Source organism: Anolis sagrei, chromosome 5 (assembly GCF_037176765.1).
Source record: "Anolis sagrei isolate rAnoSag1 chromosome 5, rAnoSag1.mat, whole genome shotgun sequence".
Classification (NCBI taxonomy): domain Eukaryota; kingdom Metazoa; phylum Chordata; class Lepidosauria; order Squamata; family Dactyloidae; genus Anolis; species Anolis sagrei.
In genome coordinates this window covers 4008609-4023121 of record NC_090025.1, presented here as the reverse complement: position 1 = coordinate 4023121, position 14513 = coordinate 4008609, and the positions used below count along the sequence as shown (strand labels likewise).

General features: G+C 49.3%; 1 protein-coding gene across 1 annotated transcript; it reads left to right on the top strand.

Annotated features, from left to right (window-relative positions):
• Positions 1-4827: 4827 nt before the first annotated feature.
• Positions 4828-12605, top strand: WBP1 (WW domain binding protein 1). Its single transcript, XM_060779497.2, is given in 5 exon segments — positions 4828-5110; positions 6238-6340; positions 8436-8597; positions 11418-11740; positions 11742-12605. Coding segments are annotated over 5 exon segments (1011 nt in total). The 5' UTR covers positions 4828-5014; the 3' UTR covers positions 12069-12605.
• Positions 12606-14513: the final 1908 nt, after the last annotated feature.

The following is a 14513-nucleotide window of genomic DNA, read 5'->3' as shown; positions in this document are numbered from 1 at the left end:
GGCCCCCTGTCCATCATCGTTAAGTTTGGTTCCGCCCCCTGTCCAGGACAATTGTGAAGGGAAGGGAGCCATTTTCAGTCAGTCTCAGCAAGGAAAGTCAATGTACAGGACGTATACAGACTTCTCCTGTACAAAGGCTTCAACCCTTAAGACTTCCCGGGGGAGACCAGTCTTAAGGATTCTCAAAGATTCCCAGGGAAACAGCTCTAAAGCTCTGAGGAATTTCGGAGGGAAAACCAGCTTTGGACATCTAAGAACTCCAGCTGAAGTGACAACAGGCCTACTGGTAGGTCCACTCGGTGCTTTGAGATGCAGTTCAACCCGGTAGTGGATCCCACATCGGTTAGGTTTAGGTTCACAGTTAGCCTGGGAGAAGTTTGGAAAGGGATTTTCTTTTAGAGTAAAGTTACAGTTAGAAGCCACCAGTAGCACAAAGCCTGGAAGCATTTGTTTAACCTTTTGAAGACAAAGAAGTTTCTGTTGATTGTTCACCAATAAAAGACTTTTGTTATATTTCACAAGCCCTCTAAAGACTGTTTATGGTGAAAATCCTTAAGAATTTCTTAAGGGAAGCCCCTGGCTTCCCGCTGGGCTAAAGTTGCACGTCCTGTCCTAAAAGCAATTCGTTTCAAGCCCAGTGCGCAACAGAACAGATAGTGTGTACATTTAATCAAGGTTTTATGCCCTAGGTTTCATAGATAGCAGAAGGTAGCACATTTATTACTGAGAAACCACCTCCCTTTCCACTTATGTGCTCTCTTGAACTTCTATGGGACTCTGGTGGGAGGGATAAGTGGGTATGTTTTCTATAACATGATTTCTATATTTCTATATTCCTCCCTGTGTATCTGACCTTTTCCCGACCCTTTTGCCCAATCCCCCTTTATTGAAAAATGTATAAAAATACAAGGCAGCCACTCCTGCATGACCCTGGAAAAAAGGAAATCTCCAGTTGAAAAAGACCCTTATCAAAAGACACTATTTGCATGGACAATAACAAAGGACCGTGACCTCTGGGCTCGGAGTTGGTCCCCCAGAGGAAGTGGTCATTTGGCAATTATTAGGATGAAGGGGGCCTTCGGAAAGCCGCAGCTTGTCCTAATCTGTCACCAATTCAACTTTTCTTTCATTAAAGACTTCAGCCAAAATTCCCCATTGTTCCCATATCCGGATTTTTCAGCACTGGAAAAATCCGGATCTTGGCAGGATTTATTTATTTATTATTTATTTACTTTATTTCTATACCGCTTTTCTCAGCCCTCAGGCGACTCAAAGCGGTGAACAACATCGATACAAAACATCACGAGACAAGTATAGGGCAATTAAAAACATTTGTAACATAAATCATTAAACATCAGTATAACAATCATTAGCGCCTCAACAGTAAAATCAGAATCCAGTCTCATCATCCACTATTCCGTATTCCTATGTTCAATTACACTGTTTAATCAAATGCTTGTTCGAACAGCCAGGTCTTCAATGTTTATTGCAGCCACTCAATGACAATAGGAATGGCTGGCTCGCAGGCCCCAGGACTCGCTGGCCACATGGACATTTCCTACCTCCATAATCCTCTCAAGAATCCATTGTTTCCCTCTCGTCCCGTCTCCCTCTCTCCTGATTCGTCAAGACGCCAAGGTGGCAGAAGCCTAGTGATTGGCCTAGGCTCTCAGGAAGTGGCCAAGCCTCCTCCCAGCTGTGGAGCAATAGCCAATCATTGTCGAGCCGGCAGAGGGGCGGGGAATGGGAGATTCAAACCTGGCAACTCTGTTTCTGTATAAAAAAGACATTTATTTGTGAACATGTTATGGCAAAATATTGCTGCTTTGCATCGTTTTCAGCTGAATCGCAATAAAATCATCTCGGTGGCGCTTCCTTCAACTTTGGTGAGATTTCTTTTGGGAACTTAGGAAAAACCTTTTAAATTAGGCTTCTCTTTGCTCACCGTTGTAGCGAGCCCTCTTTGGTGGGTCCGCAGGGTCTCTCCTTCAGGGCCAGACCCTTTTAAATTCCTCCATGATTTCAGTGCCACAAACACCGGGCAATGTCCCCTGGGCAACGTCATTGCAGACGGCCAATTCTCTCACACCAGAAGCGACTTGCAGTTTCTCAAGTCGCTCCTGACACCAAAAAAAAAAAAAAAAAAGTGCCACAAACAGGTTTTCCACAATTTAAATTCTCAAAGCTATCCCATAGTAGAATATTTCACTGGTGGGCAGTGCAAGCTAGCTGTGCTGCTAGCTGTGCTTCTTACTGCCTGGGGGAATCCTTTGTTGAGAGGTGATTAGCTGTCCCTGGTTATTTCTTGTCTGGAGCTCCCTTGTCTTTATTTACTGTGGCTTCTACTGCCCTCAGGTAGTAGAAGCCAGACCTTGAAAACAGAAAGGAGGAAACCATGAAAATGAACACAATGTGGCTACCAGTATTAAAAAACTCTAAAATTATAACAGTAAATAAAGAACGACACTCAAACACAGAGGAACCCCAGACAAGAAACAATCAGGGATATTGACAAGAGAGATATTGACAAGCTGGAATGTGTCCAGAGAAAGAGGGCAACTAAAATGATCAAGGGTCTGGAGAACAAGCCCTATGAGGAGCGGCTTAAGGAGCTGGGCATGTTTAGCCTGAAGAAGAGAAGGCTGAGAGGGGATATGATAGCCATGTATAAATATGTGAGAGGAAGCCACAGGGAGGAGGAGGGAGCAAGCTTCCTTTCTGCTTCCCTGGAGACTAGGACGCAATGGAGCAATGGCTTCAAACTACAAGAGAGGAGATTCCATCTGAACATTAGGAAGAACTTCCTGACTGTGAGAGCTGTTCAGCAGTGGAACTCTCTGCCCCGGAGTGTGGTGGAGGCTCCTTTTTTGGAGGCTTTTAAGCAGAGGCTGGATGGCCATCTGTCAGGGGTGATTTGAATGCAATTTTCCTGCTTCTTGGCAGAATGGGGTTGGACTGGATGGCCCAGGAGGTCTCTTCCAACTCTAGGATTCTATGAAAATGAACAAAATCTGGCTACCAGTATTTAAAAAAACTCTAAAATTATAGCAGTAAATAAAGAACAACACTCAAACACAGAGGAACTCCAGACAAGAAACAATCAGGGACAGCTAATCACCTCTCAACAAGGGATTCCCCCAGGCAAGTAAGAAGCCACACCTTGAAACTGCTAGGCCATTAAATGCTAACCAAGGTGGCCAATTGAAACATTCCTACCTACCTCCAACAGACAACCTCTGAGGATGCCTGCCATAGATGCAGGAGAACTTACAGCAACTCCTAACTCAAGAACGGGAAACGTAATGTTGGTGGGCGGGAAAAGAGATTGGCTTAAAGCCAACCCTAAAAACCGTGGCAGAGACAGCAAGAGAGAACTGGGAAGCCCTAGCCTTCGAGCGCTCTTACTGGAGGCCAGCTGTGACCAGCAGTGCTGCAGGAGAGGCACGCATGTTTTTGGGAACGCCTCCTTAAGCTACTATTGGTCGAGACTGCTGTCGGTCATACGTGCGGTTCCAAGATTTCTTTTCAATCATTGGCCCGTGCTGGACTTAATTGCTTTCCCATTGGTTAAAATAGGCGTCCGTCTTCTAACACTCCCGCCTTTCAGCCTCGGCGTCTCGTCTCATTGGCCAGCGCGAAAATAAGGGCGTGGATTTGGTTGTTTTTTCCACAATCCTTTTAGGAACGCCCTCCAAAGCTGCCATTGGCTGACGTTGCTGTCAGTCATTTGTGCGGTTCGACGATTTCTTTACAATCATTGGCCCGCGCTAGACTTAATTGTTTACCCATTGGTTAATGTACACGTCCATCTTCTAACACTCCCGCCTTTTGGCCTCGGCGTCGCTTCTCATTGGCCAGCGCGTGTGAGGAACGCCCTCCTAAACGACCATTGGCCGAGGCTGCAGTCAGTCATGTGTGCGGTTCGACGATTTTTGTTCAATCATTGGCCCGCGTTGGACTTAATTGTTTTCTTATTGGTTATTGGCTGAGGTTGCTGTCAGTCATTCGTACGATTCGACGATTTCTTAGTAATCATTGGTCCGTGCTGGACTTAATTGTTTTCTTATTGGTTAATATAGACGTCCGTCTTCTAACACTCCCGCCTTTTAGCCTCGGCGTCGCGTCTCATTGGCCAGGGCGAAAATAAGGGCGGGGATTTTGTTGTTTTCTCCACAATCTTTTTAGGAACGCCCTCCAAAGCTGCCATTGGCTGAGGTTGCTGTCAGTCATTCATGCTGTTCGAAAATTTTTGTTCAATCATTGGCCCTCGTTGGACTTAATTGTTTTCCCATTGGTTAATATAAGCGTCCGTCTTCTAACACTCCCGCCTTTTAGCCTCGGCGTCTCGTCTTATTGGCCACTGCGAAAATAAGGGCGGGGAACGACTCCTAAAGCATCCATTGGCCAAGGCTGCTGTCAGTCATATGTGCGGTTCGAAGATTTTTGTTCAATCATTGGGCCGTACTGGACTTAATTGTTTTCCATTGGTTAATGTACGCGTCCGTCTTCTAACACTTCCGCCTTTTAGCCTCGGCGTCGCATCTAATTGGCCAGCGCGAAAATAAGGGCGGGGATTTTGTTGTTTTTCCACAATCTTTTTAGGAACGCCCTCCAAAGTTCCTATTGGCTGAGGTTCCTGTCAGTCATTCGTGCAACTCGAAGCGGTTTGTTCCCATTGGTGGAAAGCGACGGGGGGGAGGGCCCGCTCTTTCTTTGTCTGCCGTTGTTATGGGAGAAGTCAGAAGTCGTGTTCCGATTGGTTCCAGGCTTTAGAAGTCTCGGGTGCCGATTGGCCAGAAGCTCCACCGCGGAGGCTACGATTGGCTGGCTCGCCGCAAAGGGGCGGGGACGACGCCTGGAGCAATGGCGGCGGCCGCGGCGGCCCGGTTGAGGCCTGAGGCGGCCGCCGGAGGGATGCCGGGCGGGATGAGGCCGGGGCGGAGGCCGAGGCCGAGGCAGGACGAGGAGCAGGAGGAGGGGAAGGCGGCGGCGCGGGCGTGATGTAGGCGGCGCCATGGAGCAGGAGCCGCAACCCCGGAGGAACCCGCGGAGGGAGGCCCAGGCCCAGGCCGGGTGGGCCGCCGCCGCCTTGCTAGGCCGGGAGAGGCAGGTAGGCCCAAGCGGGCATCTGCACCTGCCCTCGGGAATGCTTCAACACCAGGCCTGGCCCAACTTCGGCCCTCCTGTCAGGTGTTTTGGACTACAACTCCCACAATTCCCCGAGGGGCCTGAGGCTGTTAGGAATTGTGGGAGTTGTAGTCCAAAACACCTGGCAGGAGGGCCGAAGTCGGGCCAAACCTTATTTATTTGTTTACACTATTTATATTTATTTATTTATTGAATTGTTGTAGTTTTTTCAAGCCATATGGCCATGTTCTAGAGGCATTCTCTCCTGACATTTCGCCTGCATCTATGGCAAGCATCCTCAGAGGTAGTGAGGTCTGTTGGAATTAGGAAAAGGGGTTGATATATCTGTGGAATGATGTCCAAGGTGGGACAAAGGACTCTTGTCTGTTGGAGCTAGGTGTGAATGTTTCAACTGACCACTTCGATTAGTATTGGATGGGCTGGCAGTTGTTTGGTGTGGCTTCTTAGTGCCTGGGGCAGTCTTTTGTTGAGAGGTGATTAGATGTCCCAGATTGTTTCCTCTCTGTTGTTTTGCTGTTGTAAGTTCCTTGGCTGTATTTGCGAGTTCTTTGCGGATGAAAACTGGGTTGTGGCCCCATTTCTTAAGATTGGCTCTGCATCTGGTGGTGCCAGAGCGCAGTCTGTTCAGCGCTCTCCAAATCGCCCAGTCTTCTGTGTGCCCAGGGCGGAGTCTCTCATTTGGTATCAGCCATTGGCTGAGGTTCTGGGTTTGAGCCTGCCACTTTTGGACTCTTGCTTGCTGAGGTGTTCCAGCGAGTGTCTCTGTAGATCTAAGAAAACTATGTCTCGATTTTAGTTGTTGACGTGCTGGCTGATACCCAAACAGTGGATGAGCTGGAGATGTCTCTGCCTTGGTCCTTTCACTATTGGCTGCTACTTCCCGGCGGATGTCAGGTGGTGCAATACTGGCTAAGCAGTGCAACTTGCTCTGAACTGGAATATATGGCCGTGTGGACTCAGATAACCCAGTTCAAAGCCGATATTGTGGGATTTTCTGCCTGGGTTATATGGCTACGTGGAAGGGCCCTGAGTCAAATGCAGCTGAAGCACACCTCTGCTGTAAAAGCCGCCTTTCCCTCTCTCTTGCAGGCGCGCGAGTACTGCCCCGGGGTGAACAACCAGCCCTACGTGTGTGAGACGGGCCACTGCTGCGGGGAGACGGGCTGCTGCATCTATTACTATGAACTCTGGTGTGAGTATTGCCAACTTTGCCGCTGAATTATATCAGGAAGGAACTGATTGTCGGCCTGTGTCTCTTTCAAGCAAAAGAATAACTTTATTTGGGGGGGGGGGGGGGCACAGAAAATGCAAAGCTACACAGCATTCATTGTCAGGTCTAAAGCATTAGTCCCAATTTCACAATTGTATAAGATGCCATAAGTTCACAGGTGAAAGCACAAACATTAGATTAGGAAATACCTATGATCCAGGCAAAAATGTTGAGGGGTTTAGATCAGGGGTCCTCAAACTAAGGCCCGGGGTTAGGGTTAGGGTTAGGGTTAGGCCATCCAATGTCATTTACCCAGCTCTCACTTAGGGTCAACCTAAGTCTGAAACTACTTGAAAGCACACAACAACAACAACAACAATCTTATCGCATCAGGCAAAAGCAGTACCACACTTCCCATTGAAATACTAATAAGTTTAGATTTGTATTGTATTGTTTTCAAGTGTTTTTTGCACTACAAATGAGATATGCCAGAGTGAAAACAGAGGGGAGCAGGAGACATTTCCATCTTGTCTTTACTAATAATATAATGTAAGGTAAAGGTAAAGGTTGTCCCCTGACATTAAGTCCAGTCATGTCTGACTCTGGGTCTCTGGTGCTCATCTCCATTTCTAAGCCGAAGAGCCAGCGTTGTCCATAGACACCTCCAAGGTCATGTGGCCAGCATAACCGCATAGAGCGCCGTTACCTTCCCGCCGGAGCGGTACCTATTGATCTACTCACATTTGCATGTTTTCGAACTGCTAGGTTGGCAGAATATAGTGTAGTATATTGTATATACATATAATATTTATAATAGTATAATGTAATACAATCTAATACTAGTAATAATAATACAATATTATAATTATATATTTACATCACATGTAACATTACTAATAATATTACAATATAATGGTATAGTGCAATATATATATATATATTACTGATATTGTACTATGCTAATAATATAATATATCTTGTAAGCCGCTTTGAGTCCCCTTTGGAGTTAGAAGGGCGGCATATAAATTCTGTAAATAAATAAATATGAATTAAATATGCATAGGAATTAAATCATGTTTTTTTCCAAATTATAATCCGGCCCTCCAACAGTTTGAGGGACTGTGGCCTGGCCCTCTGTTTAAAAAGTTTGAGGACCCCTGGTTAAGATGATCGCATTCCAGTTTAATGAACCGAGAAGTGAAAAAGATGATCAAATTAGTTACTGTGTAAAATCACATCAGGGAGTTGGACTGGATGTCCATTGTCATCTCTCCAATTAGATAAATTCTGTGATTCTAACTAAAGTAACTTGAAATGAAAAGAAAAGAAAACCATCATTTCATTTCCCTCTCCTCCTCTTTTTCTTCCTCCTCCTCCTCCTCTTCTTCCTCCTCCTCCATTTTCTTCTACTCTGCTCTTCCTTCTACTTTTCCTCCGCCTCCTCTTTCTCCTTTTCCTCCTCCTCCTCTTTCTCCTCTTACTTCTCCTTTTTCTCCCCCTCCTCCTTTTCCTCTTCCCCTTCCTCCTCCTCTTCTTCCTTCTCCCCTTCCTCCTCTTCTTCCTTTTCCCCTTCCTCCTCGTCCTCCTCCTCTTCTTCCCTCTCCTCTTCCTCCTCTACCTCTTTCTTCTCCTCTTCTCCTCCTCCTCTTCCTTCTCCTCTTCCTCCTCCTCTTCTTCCTCCTCCTTCTCCTCTCCCTCCTCTTCCTCCTCCTCCTCTTCTTCCTTCTCCTCTTCCTCCCCCTCCTCCTCCTCTTCCTTCTCCTCTTCTCCCTCCTCCTCTTCCTTCTCCTCTTCCTCCTCCTCCTCCTCTTCCTTCTCCTCTTCCTCCCCCTCCTCCTCCTCTTCCTTCTCCTCTTCTCCCTCCTCCTCTTCCTTCTCCTCTTCCTCCTCCTCCTCCTCTTCCTTCTCCTCTTCCTCCCCCTCCTCCTCTTCCTCCTCCTCTTCTTCTTCCTTCTCCTCTTCCTCCCCCCTCCTCTTTCTTCTCTTCTTTCTTCTCTTCTCCTCCTCCTCCTCCTTTTCCTCCTCCTCTTTCTCCTCCTCCTCCTCCTCTTGCTCCGCTCCATTCTCTCCTTTGCAGGGTTCTGGCTTCTCTGGACGGTGCTGTTCCTCTTTGGCTGCTGCTGTGCTTACCGACACCGCCGGGCCAAACTGCGCTTGCAGCAGCAGCAGCGGCAGCGGGAGATCAACCTCATCGCCTACCACGGTGCCTGCAACTACCCCCCGTCCATGGTGGACCTCAGTGAGTGGAGCGCTTGGGTCACCCCAACTGGGATCTCTCCCATGATTCTGCACAGGAAGGGGCTGAGCTAGAACCGGTCGGGTGACAGTGGCTGTTGAGGAGGAGAGGTTCCCTTCAACTGAATGGTCCTGAGGGATGTGGGCTTTCCCTGTATTTCTGTGATTCAAAGCCATGTCCAAGTAGAGAGACCCCAAAGAGGATTTGCACTCTACCTGGGGCTGCCTCTGAAGAGTGTTGGTCCAAAGAGCTGCAGCCAATTTTTAACCAGGGCTGGCTATGGAGAGCACACAACCCTCCTGTTGCAGCAACTCCATTGGTTGCCAGTCTATTTCCAGGAACAATTCAAAGTCCTTGTCATGACCTATAAAATCCTATGTCGCTACTTGGAAAATCGTATCTCCCTGTATACACCTGCCCTAGGCTTGGAGATCCCCTCCTCTCGCTCCCACCATCATTGCAATCAAGGTTCCTGGCGGCTGCTCCTCAAGCCTGGAACTCCCTTCCAAGGGAACCAGAAAAGCTGCCTCCTATTGACTTCTGTGTTTGATGGCTTCAAACTACAAGAGAGGAGATTCCATCTGAACATGAGGAAGAACTTCCTGACTGTGAGAGCCGTTCAGCAGTGGAACTCTCTGCCCCAGAGTGTGGTGGAGGCTCCTTCTTTGGAAGCTTTGAAACAGAGGCTGGATGGCCATCTGTTGGGGGTTATTTGAATGCGATGTTCCTGCTTCTTGGCAGAATGGGGTTGGACTGGATGGCCCATGAGGTCTCTTCCAACTCTAGGATTCTATGATTCTATGATTGTAATATTTGTATGCTGTGGCATATAAATTGTATTATATTTGATGCTTTGAGCCACTTTTGTGTCCCGAGTAAGATATAAAAATAGAATATAAATAAATAGAACAGTACTATTCTTATTATAAATGTCCTGGCTGTGAATCCACAACCTCTAAGGGTGAAATGGCAGGAGAGAATGCTTCTGGAAGGGTGGCCAGACAGCCCAGAAAACTCACAACAACCCAGTGCTTCTGGCCATGAAAGCCTTCGACAACACATAGAGCAGTGGTTCTCAACCTTTCTAATGCTGCGACCCCTTAATACAGTTCCTCATGTTGTGGTGACCCTCAACCATAATATTATTCTTGTTGCTACTTCACAACTACAATTTTGCTACTGTTATTAATCATAATATAAATATCTGATATGCAGGATGCATTTTCATTCACTGGACCAAATTTGGCACAAATACGTGATATGCCCTAATCTGAATACTGGTGGAGTTGGCAGGGGATTGATGTTGTCATTTGGGAGTTGTAGTTGCTGGGATTTATAGTTTACCTACAATCAAAGAGCATTAAGAACTCCAACAATGGAGTCGAACCAATCTTGCCACACCGAACTCCCTTGACCAACAGAAAATACTGGAAGGGTTTGGTGGGCATTGACCTTGAGGTTTGGAGTTGTAGTTCAACTACATCCAGAGAGCACTGTGGACTCACACAATGATGGATCTGGACCAAACTTGCCATGAATACTCAACATGCCTAATGTTGAGTATTCATACCCAACATGCCCACCAAACACTGGTGGAGTTTGGGGAAAATAGACCTTGGCATTTGAGAGTTTTAGTTGTTGGGATTAGAGTTCACCTACAATAAAAGATCATTCTAATCCCCACCAACGATAGAATTGGGCCAAACTTCCCACAGAGAACCCCTATGACCAACAGAAATTACTACATTTTTGGATGTCTTTGGCGACCCCTCTGAAACCTCTGGTGACCCCCAGGTTGAGAACCACTGACATAGAGTAATAATGCCTTGGCTGTGAATCCTAAGGCTTCCTGCCAGGGCATCCTGAGGCTCTTGGTCAGCCAAGGACACAGGTTAGGTGGTTCCTCTTATTATTATTATTATTATTATTATTATTATTATTATTATTAACTTTATTTGTACCCCGCTAGCATCTCCCGGAGGACTCGATGCGGTTTACACAGGCCGAAGCCTCAAAACACAATACAATAGAAAACATAACACAACAATAGCAGAGCTAATCAAAACAATAAGCAAAATAACGACAATGGCAGTACATCAAGACATTGTTAAAAACTGGTTCGGCCGGCGCAATGGGGTACAAGGTTAAAAGTGCTGAATGGCAGGAGGCACGTAGGATTAAAAGTGCGGTGTGCAGCGACGATTAGTTATGCTAAGGTGCTACTAGGACTTGGGGTGGGGATTCCTAGTCAGAGAAGGCACAACGGAACAGCCAAGTTTTTAAATTCCTTCTGAAAACAGCTAGAGTAGGGGCCTGTCGAAGATCTTTTGGAAGGGCGTTCCAAAGTCGGGGGGCCGCCACAGAGAAGGCCCTGTCCCGTGTCCCCACCAAGCGCGCTTGCGATGTGGGTGGGATCACGAGCAGGGCCTCCTCAGATGACCGGAGCGAGCGTGTGGGTTCGTAGACGGAGATGCGGTCACGCAGGTAGGGTGGTCCCAAACCGTTTAGGGCTTTGTAGGTAAGCACCTGCACCTTGAATTGGGCTCGGAAAATAAATGGCAGCCAGTGGAGCTCCTTAAACAGAGGGGTAGACCTCTCTTGATAATGAGCCCCGGTTAGCATCCTGGCTGCTGCCCGCTGGACCAATTGAAGTTTCCGAGCCGTCTTCAAGGGCAGCCCCACGTAGAGCGCATTGCAGTAGTCCATTCTAGAGGTGACCAAGGCATGGACCACCCCAGCCAGATCAGCCTTCACGAGGTATGGTCCTCTGGCCTTTCTCCCTCCTCACTCAACTCCGTCTTCTCCCCCCCTCCTCCTCTGCAGGGATGCTGGCTTCCTTCAAGCTGCCTGCCTATGAGGAGGTGGCCCACCGCCCGACCACCCCTCCGCCCCCCTACAGTGCCATCCTGGGAAGCACCGCCAGCCGCCGGGGCTCCAGCACCTTGACCCTGACGGGCAGCTCGGAGAACTACACCAGCTGCTCCTGCGAGTCCAGCTGCCTGACCTCCCCCAGCAGCACCTCGCTCTCGGCCACAGAGGCCAGCTCCCCCAGCGAGGCCGAGATGGACGGAGCCGGAGCCTGCGGCGGCAATGCAGTGGGCAGCTGGGAACTGTCCGAAGGGCTGGACGGAACCCCCTCCGCGGCCCCCGTCCCCCAGGCACGCCCTCTTCTCCTCCAACGTGGAGCTCTTTGAAGGCGACCCCCCCAGGCGGCCCTCTGACAGCGAGGAGGGTTCGGAGCCCCTGGAGGAAGGGGAGCACTCCCGGCACCGGCGCCTCACGGGGGACTCTGGGATTGAGGTGGGGCGCGGCCAGGAGGACGAAGACGACGACGAGGAAGACGAGGAGGAGGAGGCCGCCCACCTGCTTGAGAAGGGGGGGCCTTGCTCTCCCTCCGGCGGGCGGGCGGCAGAGGGGGACTCCGAGGAGCTGGCCCGCCCCGCCGGCTCCCCCTCACCGACGCTGCCTGTTTGAGGGGGCTTGTCCTGCTTGGCCCCCGCCTCTAAAACTGTGCCAGGCGGGCTAGCCTCCTCGCCAGCAAGGGCTGGCCTGCCCCCGCTGTGGTTGGTTCACTGTGGAGAACTCCCGCCTTAGCCCCAACCAACACTGCCCTCCTCCGCTGCTGCTCCCACGCTCCCCCGCCCTCTCGCCCTGCCCTGCTTAGACGGTGTGTCGGTCGTGCTCTGTCCTCCCAGCTCTGTGACCAAAGGTCTGCTTCCTCTTCCTCCTCCCCCACAGGCATTGGGGGGCTGCCTTGGGGCCCCACTGTGGACTTGGGGCTGGGGCAGGGGGGTAGGACTTCTGTAGCAGCTGTGTGTGTGTATGTGTGCGTACCTGTGCGCGTGTCTCCATAGCATTTGGTGCGAGCTGTTGCTCTTCCTCCCGAGGGCAGGTAGGTGGGCGGGCGGACCCTTCCCCTGAGCATCATCACTGGGCTTGGGCTTGGGCTTGGGCTTGGGCTTGGGCTTGGGCTTGGGCTTGGGCTTGGGCTTGGCTGGATGCATGACTGAGGAGGGAGCGGTGAGTGGGGGGGGGGGGGGGATTCCTGCTGCAGAGGCCGGCCTTCTCCTTCTTCCCTCCCGGATCCCCCTCCAATGGGCTGGGCTGGGAGTGGGGAGCTGGCCTTCCCCTTTCGGTCTGCTTGAGGCAGCTTGGGTGGCCCATGCCCTGCCTGTGCCTGGGAGGGAGCCTTGGGAGTGGGTGTGGAACGGGGCAGCGGGGCGTGCTTACTATTAAAGAGATGTGGAAAGACTTAACTCAGTGTCTCTGGTCAAAACTCTTAAGGCAAAAACCAGTCCTGGCTCAAAAAAGGGAACTGAAGCAATAATCCGGATTATCCGAAGAAAAGAACCGGATTTAAACAAAACGCTCCGAAAGTCACACAAAATAGCACAGCAAGTAAAGTTAACAAACAAAAGCCAAAGGGAAGAAAGCGTAGTCAAACGAAGTCCGAGGTCATAGCAAAACAAATCCAACGTAGCAAAGTTCCAAAGTCCACGTAGGCAGCTTCATAGTCAAACCAGTCCGAAGTCAAGGAAGAGGGAAATCAGCACTCAGGAGAATCTAATACTTGTGATATTAGTGTTGGAAACCGGCCTGAGTCCCTCCACGGAGGTGAGAAGACTGGTATACAAAGGTTATACATAAATAAATAAATAAGTCGAAAGCACACACGAACAGAAGCAGTAACCTGTAGATCCAGGACCCAATGCCAACACGAAACAGGCAGCAACAAGTTCCCAATGCACGAACATAAACCAACACCTTGCCTTCTGCAAAGATTCCCCAAATTGGGAGGGATAGCCAAATTGGGAGGGATAGCCAATAGAGGACAGGAGCAGAATTCAAAACAATATTGACAGATTAGAGAGATGAAGGGCCAAAACTAACAAAACGAAGTTAAACAGGGACAAATGCAAGAGACTCCACTTAGGCAAAAAAAACGACATGCAAAGAGACAGAATGGGGGACGATGAGGCCCGGCTTGAGAGCAGGACGTGTGAAAAAGATATTGGAGTCCTCGTGGACAACAAGTTAAACATGAGCCAGGAATGTGATGTGGCAGCAAAAAAAGCCAATGGGATGTTGGCCTGCATTAATAGGAGCATAGTATCTAGATCTAGGGAAGTCTTGCTTCCCATGCTCTATTCCGCTTTGGTTAGACCACACCTGGAATATTGTGTCCAGTTCTGGGCACCACAATTCAAGAGAGATATTGACAAGCTGGAATGTGTCCAGAGGAGGGCGACTAAAATGATCAAGGGTCTGGAGAACAAGCCCTATGAGGAGCGGCTTAAGGAGCTGGGCATGTTTAGCCTGAAGAAGAGAAGGCTGAGAGGAGACATGGTGAGGGCCATGGATAAATATGTGAGAGGAAGCCACAGGGAGGAGGGAGCAAGCTTGTTTTCTGCTTCCCTGGAGACTAGGACGCGGAACAAGGGCTTCAAACTACAAGAGAGGAGATTCTATCTGAACATGAGGAAGAACTTACTGACTGTGAGAGAGCCGTTCAGCAGTGGAACTCTCTGCCCCGGAGTGTGGTGGAGTTTTGTTCTTTGGAAGCTTTTAAACAGGCTGGATGGCCATCTGTCAGGGGTGATTTAAATGCAATATTCCTGCTTCTTGGCAGGGGTTAGACTGGATGGCCCATGTATCAGGACAGGGGATCCAGGGATCAGGTAGGATTTAATAGCACAAATCGGAAAATAAAGTGCTTCTGAGGACATTTTATGCAGAGTTTGGTCAGGGATTATTGTACATTCAGTGAAGGCATTCTGAAACACCCAGTTTTCAGGCTCCTAAAGACTGCCAGGGTGGCGGTTTGCCTAATATCTCTGGGGAGCGAATTCCAGAGCTGGGGGACCACCACGGAGAAGGCCCTCTCCCTCATCCCCACAAGTCGCACTTGCGATGGGGGCG